We start from the raw sequence: 23,781 nt of genomic DNA, 5'->3' as shown, positions 1-23,781 counted from the left end.
GGCCGGGTCCGTGTAGGGCTGCCGGGGCCCGGGGCGCGTTCCGTCTGACAAGACCGCTCCTCTCCCTGAAGAGCGACCCTCCTTCCCCATGTGCCCCCAAATATCCCCGCGTATTTGCTTGTGCCGGCGGCCTGGGACCCGCGGCGGGGACTCCCGGGTCTCTGCAGGGAGAGATGGACGCGCGTAAGCAGCTCGGGCGGCGGAAGGGGCCGTAGGCACTTCCCTTTAGTGGTAAAGAAGCCTTTCCTTCCAGCGGCCCTCTTGGCGCAGTGGGCAGCGCGTCAGTCTCATAATCTGAAGGTCCTGAGTTCGAGCCTCAGAGAGGGCACGGTCATTTTACTGTGCTCCAACGCGGCGTCTGCATAAAAACTAACGAAGGGTGCTTACAAGCACCACAGGTAGAGGGATGCCCTCCGTAAAGCAGTGTCCTGCCCCGGCGGAACTAAATCCTGGCTCTGCACACAGATCCCCCAGCTTCGCTAAACGAGAGAGCAAGCCGCAAGCAAGAGGAAGGACCTCGGCCACCCTCTCGAGCCAAGAATAAAAACCTGTGAGAAAAAAACACGCCGTGTTGGCGCGACTGGGGGGAAATGGACAAGGCGGTGCCGAGCGGTGCACTGTCTTTCACAACATCTGTGAAAACCAATCTCCTGGGCCACTTCCGATCTCCCTTTTCTCCCCAGCTTCCTCTACTCGGAGCAAAGCTGTGTCTGCACCTTCTTTTGAGGCTGTATCCAGAGACTGTACCCTCGCTCTATTCCAGACCAGGCTTTCGAGAGCGGGGCAACCTGGGTAGTCAGCGCCCGTCCTCCACGTGGCCCGGGACCGAAAGGTGGGGCCTGGCACTGATAGCCCAGGCGACGCCAAGCTCCACCCAAGGCTCTAACTGAAGTCTTCAATTTTTGATTATTTGGTTTACAGTAGCTTCCAGTTACTTTGTGATTTAATCTCCATTATTTAGAAGTATATTTATTTTCCAAAATAGGGCGATTTCTAGTTTTATTATTCATTTCCATCTTAATTGGTTGCATTGTGGATGTAGGATATATATAATATGATATATATATTTCTTTTTAAAGTAAGTTTTTACCCACTGAGAGGCTTGAACTCACCACCCAGAGATCAAGAGTCACTTGCTCTACCAACTGAACTAGCCAGGAGCCTGGGTCATAGAATATATTCTATAAGAATTAAATAGCTCAATGTATGGTCGTTTTGTAAATGCATTTTGAATATTTGGATAAGTATTCTGTACTGGTTGTGTGCATTGTACTAAATTTTCTAATCACGTTAATCTTCTATATCCTTTTTTTAATTCTTGTTATATTTTTGTATGTTTGAACTATCGGTTATTTTCGATTTTGTCATTTGTATATACTTTGAGGCTACATTAATAAATGCATAAAGCATAGAATTCTTGTATCTTCCTTGTGAATCAAACCTGAATTGAACACTTACGAAGTGTTCATCTTTATCACTAGTATTGCTTTTCATTTTAGACTACATGTGGCCTAACATTAATGTAATATCAGCTTGTTTTGATTTCGTGTGTACAAGAAACACCTTTTTCTAGTAATTTCCTACTTCTATTATGCTTATGTTTTAATGTCTCTTTTAAACACCTACATTTCATGGGGTGCCTGGGTGGCTCAGTTAAGCATCCAGCTCTTAATTTCAGCTCAGGTCACGATCTCTCAGTTTGTGAGATCCAGCCCTGTGGCAGGCTCCACGGTGAGCCTGCTTGGGATTATCTCTCAAAAATAAACAAACATTAAAAAAAAAAAAAAGCGTATATTTGAGATATTTTTAATCCAGTCAAATAACCTCTACAGATTAATAGGAATATTTACCTTATTTACATTTAATATAATTACTGATCTATTTGGATTTAAATCTACCATTTTAATAAGGTCTCCCTTTTTGTTCTGCCTGTTCTTTGTTGTGCATCTTCTTTTGGATCGCTTTATTATATTTACATTAATAAACTAATAGGTTAATGAGTTGATAGATTATATTATTAATATGAATAATAACATTAGTGTTATTATTATATTCTATTATGCTAGTTTTTTCCCTCTATTTGGAAACTGTACCCTTGTTTACTATTCTTTTAGTAACTAACCTTGAAGTTCCAATGCTACTACTTGACTTAATGAATACTGCTATTATTTGGGACTTTTACCTTTTACTTTTTTTGGGGGGGGGGGGTAACCTCTACACCCAACATGGGGCTTGAACTCTTGACCCCCTGAGATCAAGAGTTTCACGCTCTACAGACTGAGCCAGCAAGGGGCCCCGGCACTCTTACCTTTTTTCCAAAAAAAATTTTTAAATTCTTTTCCTTTATCACTCCGGTTGTGACCCCCTCAACTTATATGCTTTTTCTTTTTTCACTTCTCTTGGACATATTCCTAACAGTGGAATTGCTAGGTCATATGGTAACTCTAGGTTAAGCATTTTGAACTACCAAACTGTTTTTCAAAGCAGCTGTACTTTTTTTACAATCCCAACAGCAGTGTATGGGGGCTCCAATTTCTCCACATCCTTACCAACACTTGCTGTTGTCTCTTTTTTAGTCCAATTGTCCTCGCAGGTGTGAAGTGGTATTTCATTGTGGGCTTGATGAGCATTTTCCTAATGACCTTGTTGAACATCCTTTCATGTGATTACTGGCCATTTGTATACCATCTCTGGAGAAATGTCCATTCAAATCCTTTGCCCTTTTTGAAATTGGCTTATGTGTCTTTTTATGGTTGCATTACAAGACTTATTTATATATTTTGGATATAAAGAAATTGGATTTGCTAATATTTTCTCCCCTTCTATGGGTTGCCTGTCCCCTTTCCTGTCTCCCTTGAAGCAATTTTATTTTGATGAACTTTTTTTTTGAAGAAATAAACGTTGCAGAGAGTTGAAGCTCCCGTCTATGACCCAATTTCGCTGCCTCCCTCTTCAGAGATTACTATTCTAAATGTGATCTTTTTAATTCCCCAATTTTGTTTTGTTTTTTAATTATGCAAAATACCCATAAATGTTAACATCTTAACCACTTCAAGGTGTACGGATCAGTGGCACTAAGTATATTCACACAATTTGCCACCAACACCACATCCAGCTCTAGAGTTTTTTTTTTTCATCTTGCACAGTTGAAACTCTATCCCAATTAAACCCTAATCTTCCATTTTTCGCTCAGGCCCTGTAACCACCATTCTGCTCTCCACGAATGTTGTAAATACCTCCTATGAATAGAATCACAGTATTTGTCTTTGTGTGACTGGCTTATGTCAACTTAGCATAAGGTCTTCAAAGTTCATCCATGTTGTAGCAGGTGTCAGGATCTCCTTCCTTTTAAGGGTTGAATAACATTCCATTGTGTGTGTGTACATTACATGTACATCACATTTGCTAATCCATTCATCTATAAATGGACACTTGTTATAAATGTGTGTCTATTTGTCTATAGCCCAGTGGGCTAGATTGACCTCTACCCTCTGTATCATATTTTTGAATGGATTTCAATTATGTATATTATTTAGAGGCACTCTGGCTATAGGAGGGGTAGGCGGACTTTGACCAGCACACCAAATTTGTCCCACTGCCTGTTATATATATATAATTCCATTGGAACACAGCCACATTCATTCATTTATCTATTGTCTATGGCTGCTTTCATGCTACAACAGCAGAGTTGAGGGACTGGGGCAAAAACCATATGGCAAAACCTAAAATATTTACTATCTGGCCCCTTAAGTAAGTCTGCTGTTTCCAAGGCACTAGTAACAAATAGATTCCAAAATGTGTAACAGCTCAAACATCAGCTTCTCTTCCACAGCATTAGTCCAAAGCCGGCAGTTTTCTCCATGTTTGATTCATGTACACAGGATGCTTCCACTGCACAGCTCTGCAATCCCCAAGGGCCTCCATGTCTTTGCCTTGAGCTAGTAGAAGGGGATCAAGAACCTGGAGGGGACCCCCGTACTCCTTTAGCCTCGGTCCAGGAACGGAATTCATTTCTCACTCATGATTCATCAGCAAGAACTAGGTGCCTGACAATATCTCAAAGTAAAGAACGGCACACTGGGTCCCTGGCTTCGTGCCTCCTCCCAGTGACACAAGCTACAAATTTCAGTGGGAGGCCAGCTGTCTCAGCCATGCCCACACCCAGCAAGTGAAGAATCAGAATGAGCAAGAAAGCAGGCTGATATGGCTTGATTTCAGGAGATGGGCTTTTTCTGCCTGGAGAGGGCCAGATGGAATATTATAGAAAGCCAGAATGAAGAGCAGGCCTTTCAAAGATTCAGATAAAACCAGGTATCATCAAGCAGTTGCTAAAAGGAGAGAGAGAGAGAGAGAGAGAGAGAGAGAGACCTTCCTTGGGATATGGTTAGACCAGCTCATGGACTCTTAACCTGGATCAAGAATTGAGTGTTGGGGGCGCCTGGGTGGCTTAGTCAGTTGAGCGTCCGACTTTTGCCCAGATCATGATCTCGTGGTTTTTTAGTTCGAGACCCACATCGGGCTCTCTGCTGACAGTGCAAAGCCCACTTTGCATCCTCTTTCTCCCTCTCTCTCTGCCCCTCATTCACTCACACACTCTCTCTCTCTCCCACTCTCTCAAAAATAAATATTAAAAAAAAAAAAAAGAATTGAGTGTTGGTGGTCTAATGACACCCCAATACAGTCTGAAAGTTTACACAGGTAAATAGGTTTCTTCCTGAGCTTTCTGAAGGCTCCAAGAATTCTCTGACCCCCCTCCAAAAAGTTACAAACAAAACTAAGTGTGGTCTAAAATTCCTTCCACATCCTGGAAGCTGCTGAGCGGGGGCATAAGCAATCCATCACTATAAGTTTGTTATTTGGAAAAACTGACCACATCTTAGGCCATTTTGGTTTTTGCTTTTCTATTTTGTTAGTTATAAAGTCAGGTTTCCCCACCCAAACCCAGAAATCAGTGGTAGAAAAATAACAAAGGAAAAACCCCTAAGCCATCTCATAAAAACCTGAGAGCACAGGCTGAGCGTGTGCCAGGGGCGGGGGGAATGGACAGATGACGGTCCATCGAGGGTTAAGGTGGAGGTATCCGGGGCACGGAAGTGGTCATCCGCTCTACCTGCTGACCTTCCCTGGGTCTTCGCCAGCAGGATCACAGCACGCCAACCTTCAATACAAGAGCTGGTAAACGGTGGCACTGTTCTTGGAGCCTGTGACCAGATACTGGTTGTCAGAGGACACATCACAACACAGGATATCTGTAGACTCCTCTGCCTACAAGGAAAGAAAGCCAAGAGTGACTACAGGCAGGGGACAGGCTTGGGCCAGAGATGAAGGCCTCACTTAGGGCTGTGTCAAGGCTAAGGACAGACCTGAGCCTCAGTCTGGAGACAACAGGGCAGGTCTCGTGGTTCAAGGTGAAGTCCATGAGTTCACTGGACCTTGGGTCCTCATTCCCCTTGATGTATTAAACGGCCCAGATACCACCCCGGAGGTACTTTCCAGCACTGTCCTTGGGACCTGACACAATGGATCTGAGGCTATGAGCTCTGAGTGCCTGGGTGTGCCCATCCCTCCTCCCAATACCTGAAACAACCTTTGTAGAGAAGGTGCGGCTAAGCAATGGATCGATTCATCCAGCGTGGTCACAAAATAGCTCCCTGGCAAAGGAAAGGCAGATGGAGAGGCCAGACACCAAGCTTGCATTCCAATCCCAGCCTCATTCCCAAGGGGACTAGGGAAAGGGCAACTCTTTCTCTGCCTCAGTTTCCCCATCTATAAAAATCAGAGATAAGACCCAAGCCATTCCTTCATCTGGTCCTACCCTCCTGCTACACGTGGGATCATGGTCAGTATCACTAAACAAAAGGACAATCAGATGGGATTTCATGTCTCTTCTGCCTGCCTGTGTCTTCAGGCTGCTGTTCTGTGTAGGAAGGCACCATTACAGAGAGAGCCAGAAAGGAGAGGGAGGGGGACAGAAGACAAGCAGGGTGCCAGACCACAGCGGGAGAGGAAGCGGTGGGGAAGGGTAGGTGGGTGCAGAGGCAAGAGCAGCAGGCAGGAGAGTCGACACCTGGGTCTTGGCTTGGCTGCGCTTGGGGCTGGAGGGTGAGGAACAGACCCTGCAACAAGGCTGGGCCCAGATTCTGCAGATAGACAGACACCCCATGGAGTGACAGAGCCCCTAGAGGTGTCACCTGGCTTCAACTCACCACAGGAGGAAAACTTGAGGTTGTGGTGGTGGATGTATTTGTTAAAGAAAACCTTCAACTTCTCCCTCCGGTGCGTGTGTAGGATTATGATGTCACTGTTTCTCAAGCCTACTAGCACCCACTCTTCACTGGGGTCATGGGTAATGCTGAGGATCTATTTGGGAAAAAAACTGGAGTCAGGGGTGCCTGGGTAGCTCAGTTGGTTAAGTGTCCAACTTCAGCTCAGGTCATGATCTCCCAGTTCATGGATTCAGGCCCCGTGTTGGGCTCTGTGCTGACAGCTCAGAGCCTGGAGCCTGCTTCAGATTCTGTGTCTCCCTCTCTCTCTCTGTACCTCCCATGCTTCTGCTCGTGCTCTCTCTCTCTCTCTCTCAAAAATAAACGTTAAGAAAAAATTTTTTAATTAAAAAAAAAAAGAAAAGAAAAGAAAAAGGACTAGAGTCAGTGCTCCAAGCTGCCAACACCATCATTTGTGTCTCCTCTTGAAACCCGTCCCTTCCTCCTGCAGGACCCCCAGCTCCCAGCCACCGTGACTGCCCTCAGCCCTGGCACCTCATGCCGGAAATGGTGCTCCTGCACCCTCTGGTAGCTCCTCAGGTCCCAGGAATACAGGCTGGCGTCTTCACCTCCTGTCCAGAACTTATTGCCTGCGATGTCCACGCATCGGGATCCATATTCAGGGACTTCGTGCTTCCTGGAGGGAAAACAACTCATAGAGATTCACGCACTGGTTAAACACTGGGAAGTTCTGGGCCCAGGAAGCCCCCAGGAGTGCCCCCCCACCATATATTCTCCTCACAGACTCCCCTGATCCTACCACACAGAGCGGGGAAGCGCTGTCCAGAAAGGGACACAGGCTTTCCCAAACACCTTACTGTCAAGCCCTCCCCTAGGTCATACCTGATCAAGATTTGGTTCTGCAAGTCCCAAATCTCGACAAATCCTTTGAAACAAGCCAAGCAGATCTGGGCATTGGAGGAGAGAGCCAGGGAATAGCACATGGGGCCTGTGGAGGCCAGCTGTGCCCTGATGCGGGGCGTGGGTGCCAGATCCCAAAGAGTCAGGTTCCGGGACAGACCCCCAGTGATCAGGCTCTGCTCATCAGGCAGCAGCTTGCAGGCGAGGACACGGCTCTGATGGTCCTGCAGGGACAGTTCCCACCCTCACATCACCACCTTAAGGCACGGGGTCAGAGTCTCACGCCAGAGATCATACCCGGGCTCCCCAAGCCTATCCCAAACACCCCTCACCTGGAAGTCCAGCTGGGCCTGTGGGGCCTTGTTGCAGGCATGCAGAGCACTCTCGTCCCACACCTTAATGTAGCCATGCCCACACGTGTACACGTGGTGAGTCGAGCCACTGATGGCAATGGCGTAGACCTTCTTTCCATGGCGGACATTGCCAACCTTCCAGGACTCCCGTGGGGCTCTGTGCCTGACCACCACTTCATCAGGTACGGGAGGCTAGGGACAGGAGAATGTAGGCGGCCATCAAAGGGCACTGCCCCAGCCTACTGTCATCCACAGCCTGCCGGTCCGCTGACTGAATTCCTAACTGTTCACCCAACAGCTCTCTCTGACCCGGGGCAAAACCATGTTCTTATCTGGGGACCCCAGACCATAGACATCCTCCTGCACTAGCCACATGGTGCCCAGGCTTCCCTCCTTGACACACAGAGCCACATTTTGAGACAATTCTGTGCACCAGCAGGAAGAGCAGGACCTGGCACAGCGCCCCCCGCGGACACAGCTTTCGAAGAGGTGACACTGTGAGCTGAGGGCCCTACATCTTGGTGACGAGGGCAGGGTAGCCTAGCTCAGAAGAAGTAGGGAGCTGCAGGACCACCCCACCACCACCACCACCACCACCGCCTAAGGGAGAGAGAATGAGGACACACTGCGTGCCCTCACCTTCTTCTTACTAGCTTCTTATTTGGGGCAGGGCAGGGGAAGGCAAAGATCCCAAGTTTGGAAAAATAACACACTTACAATTGCCCTGAGGAATGACCAGACTTCTTCACTGGGAGGTGGCGAGGGGCAAGGCTGGCCTGCAGGGAAATATCAACACCCACCCGCTCACAGAGAGGGGCAACGGATAGCAGCAGAACCGCAGGATTCAACGAGAGGGCCGCTGTCCTGACACCAGGCCTGAGTCTTGTCCCCCACCTTCCCTGCCCACGCGTCCCACCTGGGACTTACCACACTCGGGTCCTGGCAGGAAGCTACGACACATAGAGAGCAGAGAGGGGACAGCGCGTGAAATGCAGGGCTCTGTGCTGGGATCCCCTCTCCCACCACCAGTCTTGTTCAAGGGGAGACCTACTTGCGATCCAGTTCTGCTGCTGCTTCTGGCTCCGCCTCAGAAAGCCAGCTGGCCTGGAGCTCAGATCTGTCCAGAGGCTGGAGGACCCACTGTTGTGGGGTCCCAGAGCTCGTCTCCTGATAAACCGGGCCATGCGGCGTCTGGGGAGCCGGGGGCTGCTGAGGCATCCCACACTCCCCCTCTGCTTGGGATTCTGCTTGGTGCTCATGCTGGGAGGAAATGCCAGAGCTTTCTAGCACGTTCCTCCACTCCTCTGGTTCATCATAAATTCTGAGTGTACTAAACGAGGCCCCCTCCTTCTCTCTATTCATGTTCTTAGATCAATCAAGTGTCTGAGCCACCCGGTTTTGGGCTTGAGAAATGAGTCCATCAAACAGCTCCCGGGTTACCAGTTCATCCTGATCCCCTGTAGCAAGAGAGAACAGATGCAGAGACACAGATGTGCAACATTCAGGGCCTGTTTAGGAGGCTCTGAGAACACCTCTCATGGTGAGAGGATTCAAAAGACGGGTGGCTGACTAATGTTTTACCCTAAATGATGGCAGTGATGGTGTCAAGGGTGAACGTTTCTCACAGACACTTTGAGATGTTAGTAGCAGGTGTTGGGTTTTTCCTAGACCCATCTAGACAGATGGCATTTCCAGTCCTTTTAAATCCGAGTCACCCTTTAATCTGGCAATATACCTTTCAGATGAGGACTCACTCCCAGTGTAAACATGGGGTAATGGGAAACTCCACTCATGCCACAGGCGCTTTCCCTGCCTTCAGGGGATCCCCGAAGGCAGTATGCAGACATGATGTTCCATTTGGATGGAGCAAGGTCACACAACCACAGAGAGTTTGCTGGTGGGGACATTCATCTATCCCACCCTATATGGTCATTCTGAGAACTAAATGGAATCCCGTGTAGAATACTCAGAATTATGCAAGGCTACTGGCAGACCTTCATTAAATGGCAGTGAGTGCATTTATCTGCGGACTGTGCCGGGGACCAGACCTTTGAGGATTTAAAACAGACCATCTGCCTTCCCCCAGGCCACCCAACAGCAAGCCCTTGGACGGGCCTGGGGAGACCCAGCGTTCCAGAACACAGCAGAGCAAAAGCTCAGCCACAAAATGAGAGGTGGTCTGGGGAGGGGGTCTTCCCCTGTCTATGGAGACCATGCCTGGACGACCAAGCTCAGTCCTTGGTTCTCAGAACCCACCCTCCGCAAATGCCCCATGGTCACCCCAGAGAGGCCGGGTTGCCTGCCTTTGGGAAGATGTAGTTGTATCGCCAGACTCCACTCCTCTGAACACTTTGAGCTCTTACTATGTGTTTAGCCTTGAACCAAACACACTCCTCACAACCGTGTGAGCCACATTTCACAGATTTTAAAAACCGAAGCTCAACTTTGGTTATTTAACCAGAAAGCACAGGGAAAAGGTTCAAATTCCACCCTGTCTGGCTCTAAACAGTCTCCTTTCCTGCCTCTCCACGAGGAGAAGGAAGACAAATATCCACTGTCTTTACAAAAGTGGTTACCTGGGGAACCTGAGTGGCTCAGTGGGTTAAGGGTCCGACTTAGGCTCAGGTCATGATCTCGTGGTTCATGGGGTTAAGGCCCACATTACCTCTGTGCTAACAGCATGGAGCCTGCTTCAGATTCTGTGTCTCCCTCTCTCTCTGCCCCACCCCCATCCGCGCGCGCGCTCTCTCTCAAAAATAAATTTAAAAAAATTTAAAAACAAATGTGGTTACTCTCCTACCTAACACTGCCACTTTTAGGGATTTAGCCTGAAGGTGCACTTAAATATACACAAAAAGGACACCTGTACAAGCAGAAGCACCACAGCACTGTTTGTGACAGCAGATGACTGGAAAAATCCAATGGCCACAGGAAGGGACTGGTGAAATGTCACAGTATATGCATTCTGTGTAATACTACACAACTGTTAAATGTAATAAGGACGCATCTTCAAGGACTGGAGAAAAATCCAAGGTGTGTTAAGGAGGGGAGGGGTGGATCTAAGGTTCAGACAAATGTGCATAATAGCAGCTTTGGTGAAAAGAAGGATGGAAATTAGAACCTATCTTTGCATATGTTTGTATGCACAGAAGAAATCAGGAAAAGCAGTCGTCTTTGGGAATGCAAATTGACCCAAAGGAAAGAAGAATGGAAGATTTGGCCACCGTAGAACCTGGGATAGTTTTTGCATCTGTGTGGCTCCTGGAATCTAAATGTAAAATAGTTAGACCTTGAATCTTTTCCTTGACCAAATCCATCTTTCTCACCTTCCCCCAAATGATAATTTGGGGTCCTTGTGATGCTCAGTTACTTGTTTAAATAATTTAACCAATTCATCCTGACGCCTTCAGCCTGCATTAAATGGGCCACGAGGGCTGGCTCACCCTGCTGAGGGTGGAGGCCCAGAGTACCCACATTCCCAGCCAGCGTGACGAGGATGAGCAAGCGGGGACTGGCAGCGAGCTGCCCTTGGGTAAAGCTTAAAGGCAGTGAGGTCATTTAGCCAGGATTTCACAGATGAAGAAGATTTCACCCTAAGAGTAAGACAAGGCTTTCTAGAAAGAGCAGAAGGAAGAGTCACTATCACTGAACCCCACTCTGCTCTATCCCCAGAGCTGCAAATGTAGAGACCCCACCCCTTACCAAGCAACTCCTACCCCAGGTTCCACACAAAACGCTAGTGCTAGGGCTCCATCCTGCCCACAAGGCAAGCACTCACCAATCCCCATGGCTGGAAACTCACCCTGGAAGGCAGAAAGCCAAACCCCAGAGAAGGGAAGGCAGCAGCAGAACGGAGACCTCTCTGGTGCTGAAACTCTTCCTCTCACACCCAGGCACAGCCCCCTCCGCAAACTGCTGCTATTTTTAAACCTTAGCTTAATTGATAATCAAGCCCTGGGTCAGAACCTGGGTCAGGTGTCCTGGCCATGAATGGTACCTGAATGGTTCCTCAATTCCCGGGTGGGCGTGGCCACAACCTGCCATTTCCAATTAGACCCTGTGTCCTTGGAAGAGGGATAAGATGGAGGTCTGCCAAGTAAGGTCAAGGCAGGAGGCAAGATGGAGCCAGAAACTTTTGTGGGGGAAGTCTCTGGATCGGGTTCGGGCCGCCCACTAGAGCCAGCATTTGCACAGAGGCCGAGAACTGGGTAGAGCTGTCCCCAAGAGCTGGTTTAGATTCATGTCTTCTGGTGAATCTCTTTGGGATTGAAGGCTGGTTTGGGGCTGAGGCCAATATGGGCTTTGATGGGAGGAGAAGGGGGCCACTAGAAGGGAAGACCAGGGAAGCCTTTCTTTTCAGGCACCCCTCATCCAGTGGTTCTTAAATATGACACCCGGAGTGCAGCCCCCGCCCGCCCCCCCTCGCCACAGAGACTCAGATTCTGTAGGTGTGGGGTGGGGACTGAGACTGCCTTTCTAACAGGTTCCTGGGTGCCACAGTTGAGAACCACTGCGAGCCCCTCAGTCTGGTGGTCCCCTCCTGCAGGAGAGAATGGCGGTGAAGCTGGATCCCCTCCTGCTCTTCCCGTCCCCCCCCCCCCCCCCCCCCCCGGCTCTTGCTCACCCTTCCAATTGAACACACTCTCTTCCACTCTGGTTCCCTTCTCATTTGCTGGCTTCCTTCTTTTGAAGCAGCAGTCCTGAAATGGCTGCTGTCCACAAAGAAATCTTGACCCCTAATCTCCAAAACCCACTGTCTCTCCCCTTCTCTTTCCCCCTCACTAACACACCCCTCATCCCCCAAAATTTTATTACTGCCTGTGGTCTCCCAGATAATGCCTGGCATTATCCTTGGCCCAGTATTTGAGACCTGTCCCCATCCAGGCTCAGCCTGTTCTCGCTTTTTCCCTGACTGCACCCTAACCTGACCCCAAAAGAACTTGACTGCACCTTTCCATCCTCATACTTCCCTATGCTGTTCCTTCATCCAAGAATGTTGTTCCTTGTCCACTCATGCGTCAAATTTATACTCCCATGTACTCTGAGCATGGTGCCAAGGACCAGTGATCAAGCTAAGACATGGCCCAAGTCCTTAGGGAGCTCTGATTTGAGAGGGCAGGACAGAGGGTGGTTGATGTAATTCCCGAGCTGACGCATGACCATTTTTGGCGAGTTATCCCTTTTTTGACGAGTTATCCCTTTTTTGATTCTCACAGGAAACACACAGCAGTGAGGCATGGATTTTATTGCTAGTTTGGAAATATGAGAACTAATTCGGGGGGTCAGAACATCACAGAGACTTATCCAGGGTCTCACTGAACAGGTGGGAGAGCAAGGGTCCAAAGCCAGGCCTATTTGATTTTTAAAAATATGCTTGAGAGAGAGCTGTAATGAATCATAGGAGCTCTTTCTATACTCTGCGTATGAATCCTTTGGCAGACCATGTGCACTGCCTGTGTCTCTTGCCAACCTGTGGCTGGCCTTTTAGCTCTTAATGGTGTCTGTAGATGAATGGAAGTTCTTAATTTTAATTCAGTCCAGTTTATCTATTCTTTTAAGGTTAGTCTCTTTTTTTTTGTCTTATTTAGGAAATATTTTCTGCCTTCAATACCATGATAATACTCTCCATTGTTTTATTCTAGAAGCTTCTCTATTTTACCCTCTACATGTAAATCTACAAAACTTGGCAATATCTAGAAAGGGAACACAGAGGGTCCAGGACAGAAGCCTGGGCCTCTCTTGAAGGGGGAAGCAGCAAGCAAAATGGTGAGGAGCCCAACCCTTCCATCAAACTCCTGATTTGAAGCCCAGGCCTGCCACTTCTCGGTTGCCAGCCTGTGCCTCAGCTTTCACATCTGTAAAATGGAGATGACAAGATTACATCCTTCTTAAAGCTGAGGTCAGACCTGGAGGTTTAAGAGGGCTTTGAAGAGGCCAGGTTTCAAGTAAATGCTCACTGAGGGTGAGCAATTCTTAGGGGCCTACGGAAGAGGAAAGAAAAAGAGAGGGGAGAGAGGCCAGTGGGAAGTCCCCTGTGCAGTGAGGCAGCCCACAGAGGAGAGAGTTGCCAGCAGAGGCATAGGGTCTGGATCCTAATAGGCTGCATTGCTGGGCACTGGGCATGCTTCTCTGTGTCATCACTGCCCCCTCTCGGCTGCCCCAGGAGGGAAGTCACATCTAAGGAAAATGAAGTTCAAAGAGTTTAAGTACCTTGCTCAAGATCACACAGCAAGGAAGGGCTGGAGTGAGGGTTTGAGGCCAGGTTCACACAACCCCACACGGCCCTCTTCCAGGCTGCAGGGAGATGGAAAATGCCGGGAACAGGGGGCCATTTGGCTTCAGCAGCCTGGAGGTGGTGGTTTCTGTGCATTCTTGGGCCATATTAGCACTAGAATGCTAATATGTGAATCGTCAGACATTGAGAACAGAAGTGGGGGTACAGAGTACTTAACTGAGACATTTGAACAAAAGAAGAAATGGGGCAGCCTCTGTGGGGTACAGTGTCAAGAACAGTGGTTCCCAAGCTCAGAGGCAAGTTAAGGTAACCCAGGTACTTACCAATGCTCAGGTATCTGTGCCCTCCCCATTCCCGTTAGTAGGGAAGCAGCCTGGGCAACAGCATTTTTCAGACCTCCCACTGTGATTCCAATGCAAGCTAAGGTTGAAAACCATTCAAGTAGAGGGTTTTGCAGAGAAGGGTAACAGGAGCACAGAGATTGTGAGAGAGGGTAGAGGGAAGAAGTTGGGAGATATTCCAGAGGCTGGGGAAGGAGGGACAAAAATGATAAAGGAAGACCCCTGTGGTCTTGGGAAAAGTTGAGGTCATGGGCACAGGAGGAATTTGAGATGGAAAGGGAAAATGACCACAAAAAGATGGGCAAAGACAGTTTCACCCTATTGTCCCTCTGCCGAGCCCATGGATGGAGGTGCCCATCCTGAGCCCAGGCTATACTAGGGTTGGTGGCCAACAGGTAGGACCAAAATTGTGTGAACCAGAGTGTTGGAGCTTCCAGGAAAGGAAACAAAATGGGTCCAGGACTGCAATCAAATGCATCTGTGCACCCACCCACTCACTCACCACCCTTCCCTCCAAGTGGCCAGTGAGCACAGTTTTACTGCTCCCTGGTTGCACTGGTCTGGGAGGACACAGGGCTGAGCCTACAAACCTGGCCTTGACCCTTGTGAATTTAGGTCTTTGGAGTGAAACTAACAGTTGAACTGTCAATTATAAATCAGAGTGGAGAGTGTGACCTGATGAACTTAGGGAGGGTGTGACAGGGGAATACAGATAAGGGGGACACACCAGATGTGAAAGATCACGAGTGATCCGTGAGGTGTGCGACATGAAGGATGGGAGGCATCAGTGGGGAAAGCGGTGGGGGGATGGGGAGGAGAGCATAGGAGAATGTTCTAGGTAGAGAGCATAGCAGGTACAAAGGTTTGGAGAAGTGTATTTTATTTTTTTAACTGTTTATTCATTTTTGAGAAACAGAGAGAGAGTGCGAATAGGGGAGGGGTAGAGAGGGAGACACAGAATCCAAAGCAGGCTCCAGGCTGTCAGCACAGAGCCCAATGTGGGGCTTGAACCCATGAACCATGAGATGATGACCTGAGCCGAAGTCGGATCCTCAACTGACTGAGCCACCCAGCGCCTCTGGAGAAGGCATTTTAACAAACGGGAGAATTTTCTAGGGGCTGGAGCACAGGGAGTGTGTTGTGAGGGCAGGGAGGGCAGGGATGTGTGTTCTAATCTAGGGAGACTAGGTGGGGAGCAGCAAAGGATTCTGAGCTGGGGGAGACAGGAACGGACTTGTGTTTTGAAAGGACCAGGCCTTCAGTGGATAGTTTGGGGGAAGGCGGCAAGATTGGAGTCTGGAGACCAGTTAAAAATGCTCAACATTAGCAGTCGTTAGGGAAATATAAACCAAAAGCACAATGAGATACCACTTCCCATCCACTAGGATGGCTAACACAACAACAACAACAACAACAACTAAGAAAATGATAAATGTTGGTGAGGATATGGAGAGACTGGAATGCCAGGGCATTGTTGGTGGGAATGTAAAATGATGCTGCTGCCGCGGAAAACAGTTTGGCAGTTCCTCAAGAAAGTTAAACACAGAATGACCATATAACCTAGCAATTCCACTCCTAGGTACATACCTGAGAGAACTGAAAACAGAGGCTCAGACAGATTTTTGTACACCAACATTCACAGCAGCATTATTCACAATAGCCAAAAGGTACAAATAACCCAAGCATCCATCAACGGACGGCTGGATAAACAAAATGTGGTCCATCCATACAAGGACTGTTAGTCACCAATAAAAAGAAATGAAGTGCTGACCATGGTACAACGCAGATGAACCTTGAAAACCTTACACTAAGTGAAAGAAGCCAGACACAAAGCCTGCATGTCGTATGATCCCATTTACATGAAATGTCCAGAATTGGCAAATCCAGAGAGACAGAGAGCAGATTAGTGGCTGCCAGGGCCTGGGGAGCCAGGAGCGATTTCTTAATACGGGGTTCCTTTTGGAGTGATGAAAAAGATCTGAGATTTAGACAGTGGTGATGGGTACACAACACTGTGAATGTACCTAATGCTACTGAAGTACACACTTTGAAACAGTTAAAATGGTAAATTTTATATTATGTGTATTTTACAACAATAAAATAAAATCAGACATTGTGTCATGAGCTACAGGCCTCGCAAGTTACCATAGCAATTTTCCTCTTCCTTCATCCAGCAGATACCAGGCAGTTTAGCTGGTGGTTTTCTTAACTTTTGCTCCCCTAGTAGAAGAGTCAGCCAGCTGCAGGTGCCCCCGCCCCCAGACACCCTTGTCAGCTATAGTCAAATGGCAGCATGGGGCGGGGTGGGGGGTGGGGAATGTGAACAGGGTGGGGGAGTTTGGGGGGGGGTACGGTGAGGAGCAGCACTCAGTGGGCAAGCACTGAGGTCACTGTTTGGATCCTCAAAGCCTGGGCTCAAATATCGACCTTCAGATCTCTATTTGGGGGGTGCAGCGCCCTTTGGCGGGCAACTGGAAAGCAACCAAATTCTAAGACTTGCGCTCACAGGCCAGCGTGCGCGCTCGATGGTTGCTCTCATCAGAGGCTCCCTGACCCTAGGAGTTTCTCTTTCAGCACTCGACCCTCCTCGGGAATCCACGTGGACACCCGTTGCTGATGAAAACGTATATAAACCATATAAACACAGACACAAAACATTTCTTCCCTTACTGATTTACTAACATCATCCACTCAACTGAAATTATTCAGCTAGCAAGGTCCTGCCCAGCCCAATAAGCTGTCCCCACTCCCACCCCCAGTGACTTTGTGGTCCACAGGATAAGGCTGGAAAACACAAGCTCCAGGTAGAGGGCTCAGAGAGCTGGTGGAGGACACAGCACAGGGGACCCAAAGGAGAGGGGGGAGGGCCATCAAGGGGGCAGTGGTATTGGGCTGAGCTCAGTGTGAAGGCAGGGAAAGCCCTCTGGGTATTAAGAACACCGCACTGCAGGGCTGGGCCCCTGCCCACTGTTTACCTGGTCCCTGCACTTCCTCTAACTCCACTGTCATGGGGAGACCCCAACCCACTGTTCTTTACTATGTGCCCTTCCCAGGGCTGTGGATCCCACCTCCCTTATCTATTGTTCTTCCTACCCAACTCACACTCGAGGCCCTGCTGTGGAACGCTTGGATTCTGTGGAACGCATTCCGATTTCTGTCTTGGATACCCCTGTTTCCAAGACATCTTTAGGCACAAACCCCCTGACCTTTACTCTCGGGCCCACTGGCAACTGGCCCCTTCACAATCTCCCACAGGGGCTCAACTTAGGTGAGTTTGCAGTATGCGCCTCTGAGTAAGATTTCTCAGGGCGGGGGAGGGCGGGGCGGTGGAGGAGTATGCTTCTTTAAGAGTTTGCAGTGCCCTGGCCTAAGCCTTCTGTGCATTCCAACTCTGGCCTGCCGGTTGTCTCAGGTAGTGTCCACCCCACCCCCACCACCGGTGGATCCCCAGTTGAGTTTTCCACCAAGAGCTCGGACCGGGCTGTCCCAGGAACACCCCTGGAATCAGGGTAGGGAGGAAAGGTCCTGCATCCGGGCAGCCTCACAGTGGGGGGCTCTGTGCTTCCAGTCCCTCGTGGAGAGCGGCCCGGGCTTCTTGCGCCCTGCAGTGAGCGAAATGGCCACCGGGGGCAGCAGGGGGCCGAGGCTGGTGGCCAGTGGCTGCTAATGGCTTCTCAACTGCGGGTCCCAGAGCCCTGAGCACGCAGGCCCGACGCCCCTGCCCTTTCTTGTTTAGGGGCCAAAACAGTGCCCTGGTGGGAAGGCTGCCACCTGGCTACCCACGCCGCGCGCTGTGGCCCAGGACGGATGGGACCAAGAGCCTCAGGTCCCCACCCTGGGAGCGCGTGGGCCCGGGGCTCGCCGGCCAAGGACGGGTGGCAGACACGCGGTACGGGTGGCCGAACTGCCCCTTACCGTGGCGGGCTGGAGGAAATCGGCCGCGCAGCGCGAGGGCTTCCTGGAGGCCGGGCCTGTGCTGAGTGCCTGTGCGATTTCAGCGGCTGGCAGGGGCTGGAGGCACAATGCAGGATCACCGGAGCCACCCGGGGACTGGCAAGCTGTTGCAGGCAGAGCTGGAGCAAGAGGGAGGCTCTGGCCGCTGGCTGCCCGAGCGCAGTTGGAGCCAGGGCCCAGCAGAGCAGGTTCAGACGGGGGGCTAGAGTCCCGGGAGCCTTGAGACCAGTTGGATTTGCTGGGGACCACGTGGTCTGTGCTGCGTACTGGCCTCAGAGCTGGGGGAAGGGACTTGCAGGGAGCTCTCCCAACCCGTAGACTGGGGACTCGCGGAGAAGGCCAAGATTCGCTCGTCTCCTGGTCCCCAGCACTTGGTCGACCTTGGCCTGTGGCAAGGGGAAGGGTGTCCTCAGTTCCCTATCAGGAGACAGGATAGCACATAGAGTGGGGTTGTGGTCTGGGGAGAATGCAGACGTCAGAGGTAGAGAGGACAGAAGAGTCCAGAGGCATCTCCTCAGAATTCTCTGCCAGGAGGAGAGGGATGATAGCCCAGGGGTAGCTGTGCTGGGCCTCCTGTTCCCAAGATGACATTGGAGGCCTGTCCTGCCTTGGCCTCTCTCCCCAGGCCATCCCCTCACCTGCTGGGTGCTGGGCAGACATATTTCCCTCTAAGCCTCAATTTACCATCCTGACCTGGACAGGGCAGGAGCAGATGTTCTCTGAGGACCCTTCCAATGTGACAGGCCAGGGTAGAAGGGTGTGCTACAGGGACAGAACATGCTGATGGGGACTGAGGGACAAAGGCTTTATTTAATCCTGGCCCTTCCAGGCTCACAGCTCCAGTTCAGAAAAAGAGAAGAGCTTTTGTGAGGGGACAGAGGTCTCCAGTGCCATGGCTCCTCTTTGTCCTGATAAGGCTTCCACTGGGCCCAGGCAGCTCTGGGCTGGAGTCACCTATGAGCACTGAGGCTACAGGATATCAGGACCACTGGTTGATGTGATGGAGCCATTCGACTTCATGAGGCTTTGCAGGTATCTATTTTCTGCTTCCTCTTGTCCTTAGTATCTGAATAGAGCACCTGCCCTGGATAGTAACAGACCTACAGAGAAAGAGAAAACCCTCAGAGACCATCTGGGTGGGAACAGCCTTGAGTTCTGGTGCCAGCCCTCACCCTGCACTGACAAGGGCCTGAGACCCAGAAACCATGGTCACATAGAACATTGGTATCAGATCCCGGACAGATTGTCCTCAGTGGCTGACTCTCCTAGAATCCCTGCCTCGGTCTTGCCTCAGCAGAGAAACTGCCAGATGCTGCTGCAAGCCAGGACTGCACAGACACAACTAGTGGCTGCTCATGAACCAGGATGGCTGGGGAGTGCTGTGGCTTTCTGGCCTGTGTAAGGGACATTAGCAGCTGATCTGCTGGGTGACCAGGCCATCCACCTTTGGGCCTGTTTCTAAATAAATGGCCTGGGGCACTTTGAAGTCTGGAACTACCCAGAAGTGCAGGTTCAGATAGTCAGGGGGAAGGCCTTGTTCCCTCCTATGTTCTGAGGGGTTCCAGGCTCTGCCTCCACGCCAAGTTAGTTCCCAGGAGCCTGGGGGCAGAGCAGTGGATAGGGATTTCTACAACAATGGCATCCCTAGGACACTCTGCTGAGGTCCTATACCACATCATTAGCTTTCTAACAGGAATGGTGCCTTTGAAATACTCAAGATAGTACCCCTGGCCAACACCGGTAGCTCAAGCTACACAGCATGCAGCAGCAGGTGTCAGTGCCTCTGGGAGTGTACGGTCTCTGTATACGTAGGGTACATTGTGTCTGTGACTAGAAGTGTATCTATGGGAGGGTCTGTGGAAGAGAGGTCTGTGGGCTCCCTGTGTATGACTGTGTGCGTGGTTTTTCACACCTTAGAGGACCGAGCCTGAGCATCTCTTCATTAGTCATTTTTACATCTTTTTAAAAACTGCCTGCTAGTATCATTTTCTGGGTTTTATTATATTACTTATCTCTTAATTGTAAGACCTTTTTATATATTAAACTTTTATATCACAAAATTTACAAGGGTATTTCCACTTTTTGTGCTTTATCTTTTAACTATATTTGGAATTATTGAGAACATATGTATTTAATTTTGAAAACTCAATGTTTTGGTATGTTTGCTTATGGTTGGTTTCTAGCTTTCATATGGTGCTCAGGAAAGGTTTTCTCCATTCCATGAAAATACAAAATGTAATCATCTTTTCTAAGGAAATTTTTATTGTTCATCCTCTTTACAAAAGTGATACATGCTTGTTGTCAAAGGGAAGTAAATTTAGGTAGAGTGAATATCTTGAGTTTTCCTGGCTAAGAACAAGGTTTCTCTCTCTCCCCCATTAATTTTTCCTTTTGTGGCCCTTACTGGAGATTTATTTCTCCATAGACCTGTGTATAATAATTAAGTTTATCCCAAGAAAATCCACTTTTCTTGATGCTGTTGGGAATGGGATTCTTTCTTTCATTATACTTTCTAATTGGTTGTTGGTATAGAACAAGCTATTCATTTTTGGATGTTACTTTTTAACCAGTCCTCATTCTGGATTTTAAAAGATGGAAAAGGTTTGTTTCCATGTGAAGATGCCACATTCATTTCCCTCTCAGGGTTTTCTACCAGGGTGAATCTGATGATCCATTTCATTAACCTTGAGAGTTTTCTGCCACATCCTCCTCATTAAGATTTGCCTTCACCATGGACACTTTGATGCTGACTAAGTTGGAAACTAAACCTGAAGGCTTTCCCACACACATTACACACGAAGGGTTTCTTCCAAGTATGGACAGTCTGATGTATTATACAATCAGAACTATAGCTGAACCCTTTTCCACACTCCACACATCTAAAGGGTTTCTCCCCAGTGTGGCTTCTCTGATGCCGAATTAAATGGGCATTAACATGGAAGGCTTTTCCACACTCCTTACATTGAAAGGGTTTCTCTCCAGTATGGATCCTCTGATGTACAATATAGTCAGAACTACAGCTAAATGCTTTTTCACATTCCATACATTTGAAAGGTTTCTCCCCAGTGTGTATTCTCTGATGCCTAGTTAGTTTGGCATTGATAGTGAAGGCTTTCCCACATTCCTTACATTGATAAGGCTTTTCTCCAGTATGGATTCGATGATGATCAAGTAGGTTTCTTTTAGAAGTAAAGCATTTCCCACACTCATTACATTCAAAGGGTTTCTCCCCAGTGTGAATCCTCTGATGTTGCATTAGTTTTGCATTAACGTTGAAGGCCTTTCCACACTCATTACACTCATAAGGCTTCTCCCCGGTGTGGATTCTCAGATGCTGCCGCAGCTGAGAGTTACACCTGAAGGCTTTCCCACACTCGTTACAACCATAGGGTTTCTCACCCGTGTGGATTCTCTGGTGCTGGATTAACTTCCCTTTGACACTAAAGGCTTTTCCACATTCAGTACACTCATAGGGTTTCTCACCTGTGTGGATTCTTTGATGCTGAATGAGTTTTGCATTATTACTGAAGGCTTTTCCACACTCCTTACACTGATAAGGCTTCTCCCCAGTGTGGATGCTCTGATGCTGCCTAAGCTGGGAACTGCACCTGAAGCCTTTCCCACACGCATTACATTCATAAGGTTTCTCTCCAGTGTGGATTCTCTGATGTTGAATTAATTTGGCATTAACATTGAAAGCTTTCCCACAGTCGGTGCACTCATAAGGCTTCTCCCCAGTGTGGACTCTCTGATGTGTGATATATGCGGAACTGCAGCTGAAGCCGTTTCCACACTCCTTGCACTGATAGGGCTTCTCCCCTGTATGGATTCTCTGATGCCTGTTCAGACTCCCATTAACGCTGAAGGCTTTCCCACACACCTTACACTGATAGGGCTTCTCCCCGCTGTGGATGGTCTGATGTGTGATATAATGGGAACTGTAACTGAAGCTTTTCCCACACTCCACACATTTGAAGGGCTTCTCCCCGCTATGAAGCCTTTGATGCCAAATTAATTTTGCATTAACGCTAAAGGCTTTGCCACACTCCTTACACTGATAGGGCTTTCCCCCAGTGTAGTTGTTTTGATGCTGAGAGTTACACCTGAAGGTTTCCACTAATTCTTCACATTTAAAAGTTCTTTCCCCAGAATTAATTAGTTCATGCTGAATAAGTTTTGTATCAAAGCTGAAGCCTTTCTCCAATCCCATATGTTCAAGGGGCTGCTGTCCAGTGGTGACGGTGTGACAATGAAAGAAGTCTGGACTCTGACTAAAGAAACATTCCTCCACGGGGCTGGTGTTGTCTTTCACCGTTGCATCAATGATGCTGCTGTTTTCTTTCTTCATGCTTCCTACTAAATGGACTTCCTGCTGTTTCTCTAGAATACAGGCTTCTGAAAAGTCTGTTTCCTGGGAAAAGTCCCTCTGAAGTTCAAATGATGTATTGTGTTTTTCTTTATATATTTCCTTTGTCAACTTATTGTCAGTCTGGCTCTCAATATCTACTATAAAAAAAAACAGAAAAACAAAATATCATGTAAGAACCATGTTAGAAAAAAGAAAAGAATGGTGGTAAAAGTAATAAAGAATCATAGTTAATCAAGATTTCTTGAAACTCGCCACACTAGGTCAAAGAATCTAAGGTTCATCCATAAGATGGAATAATATATAGTTGGCAATCAATCAATCAATAAATCCATATATGCTGACCTGAAAAGATGTCCAAGATACACTGTTAAATGGAAAAACAAGTTGAGAAATGGATATAAATTAGATTCCATTTCTATAAAGGAAAATAAAACGGGCTAATAAATACATATAGATTTGCATATGTATGCCTAGAAAACTACTGGAAGAATACACAAGAAACCGAGCAATCTGGCACAGGAAGTTTCAGCGACTTGTTTCTCCAGTATGCTTTATACACTCTCTGTACAGTTTTGAGCATGAATGATTTAAGATGATGTTCCAGTAACATAAAAGTAAAAAGTGACAGCAGTAGAACAAAATCCTAGGTCTTCGCCACCAGATGAGCATTCTTTTTATCACACCACACTTTACTACACGCTGCAGTTTTTTTCTCAGCTGTCCATGGTTAATAAGAATGGAAACTGCTTACAAAGGAAAAGGCACAGGATCCAACAACTTGTAGCAACGCTAAGGGTGGCAAGTGTTTGCAGCACCAGGAAGTGAAAGAGAAATAATCTTATTTCTTTTCTTGGAACTTAAACTCAAGGCTCTCTAAAATTCCTCCTTCACCTTCTGCTTTCTCTGCTTACAAAGGCAATCTTTAGGGGCATCTGGGTGGTTCAGTCAGTTAAGCGTCCAGCTCTTGATTTTGGCTCAAGTCATGATCTCACACTCAGCACAGAGCCTGCTTGGGATTCTCTCTCCCTCTCTCTCTGCCCCTCCCCACTTTGCATGCACATGTGCGCTCTCTCTCTTTAAAATAAACATTAAAAAAAAAAAAGACAATCTTTTGGCCCGCTTTATCCCTTTGATCCATCTCTCCCCACCCATCCAGAACACTGCTGCATTCTCCTGGTCTTTCCTTCTACTTCCTCCCTCAATCCTGAAAGTGGTCAGTCCCTAACGTTCTTTTTAGAATTCCTACAGTTCCAATGGAGCCAGGATCTGTCTTTGCTCCCAAATCTCTTAAAATTGGCCTCAAAATGCTGCCTCTATTTTTTCATCTCTCATCTCTCCTCAACCACATGTAATAAGCCCACTTCCCCAGTATTTCATTAAATCTCCCTCAAAAGATCCAAATGAC

At 48.2% G+C, this 23,781-nt stretch overlaps 2 protein-coding genes, 1 long non-coding RNA gene and 1 other non-coding gene across 14 annotated transcripts in view; 2 read left to right on the top strand and 2 right to left on the bottom strand.

Annotated features, from left to right (window-relative positions):
* The first annotated feature begins 255 nt into the window (after nt 1–255).
* On the top strand, nt 256–328 carry TRNAM-CAU. The gene has a single exon. It is a non-coding gene; the product is annotated as a tRNA-Met (tRNA).
* Nucleotides 329–4,899: 4,571 nt separating this feature from the next.
* On the bottom strand, nt 4,900–18,304 carry TLE7 (TLE family member 7). The gene is made up of 10 exons (XM_015542834.2): nt 17,969–18,304; nt 8,529–8,934; nt 8,405–8,427; nt 8,195–8,253; nt 7,457–7,669; nt 7,107–7,348; nt 6,759–6,900; nt 6,207–6,360; nt 5,578–5,651; nt 4,900–5,265 (listed from the first exon to the last, which is right to left on the bottom strand). The coding sequence occupies exons 2-10, from the start codon at nt 8,837–8,839 to the stop codon at nt 5,161–5,163; spliced, it is 1,323 nt and encodes a 440-aa protein (XP_015398320.1). The 5' UTR covers nt 8,840–8,934; nt 17,969–18,304; the 3' UTR covers nt 4,900–5,160.
* LOC122234013 lies at nt 16,449–22,484 on the top strand. Its single transcript, XR_006211692.1, has 3 exons — nt 16,449–17,321; nt 18,837–19,039; nt 22,227–22,484. It is a non-coding gene; the product is annotated as an uncharacterized LOC122234013 (long non-coding RNA).
* ZNF23 (zinc finger protein 23) overlaps nt 20,116–23,781 on the bottom strand; it is a 37,108-nt gene continuing 33,442 nt past the window's right edge. For 6 of the 11 annotated variants that reach the window (XM_042968118.1, XM_042968121.1, XM_042968124.1 and 3 more), the window contains one exon: nt 20,116–22,513. In XM_042968118.1, the coding sequence (XP_042824052.1) occupies nt 20,721–22,513 (1,793 nt within the window). In that variant the 3' untranslated portion in view covers nt 20,116–20,720. The remainder of the gene's footprint in view (nt 22,514–23,781) is intronic. The other 5 variants (XM_042968128.1, XM_042968125.1, XM_042968127.1 and 2 more) reach the window with 2 other exon arrangements.

Source organism: Panthera tigris, chromosome E2, assembly GCF_018350195.1.
Source record: "Panthera tigris isolate Pti1 chromosome E2, P.tigris_Pti1_mat1.1, whole genome shotgun sequence".
Taxonomy (NCBI): Eukaryota; Metazoa; Chordata; class Mammalia; order Carnivora; family Felidae; genus Panthera; species Panthera tigris.
Note: the sequence above shows the minus strand (reverse complement) of the source record. Positions and strands in the feature narration are given on the sequence as shown.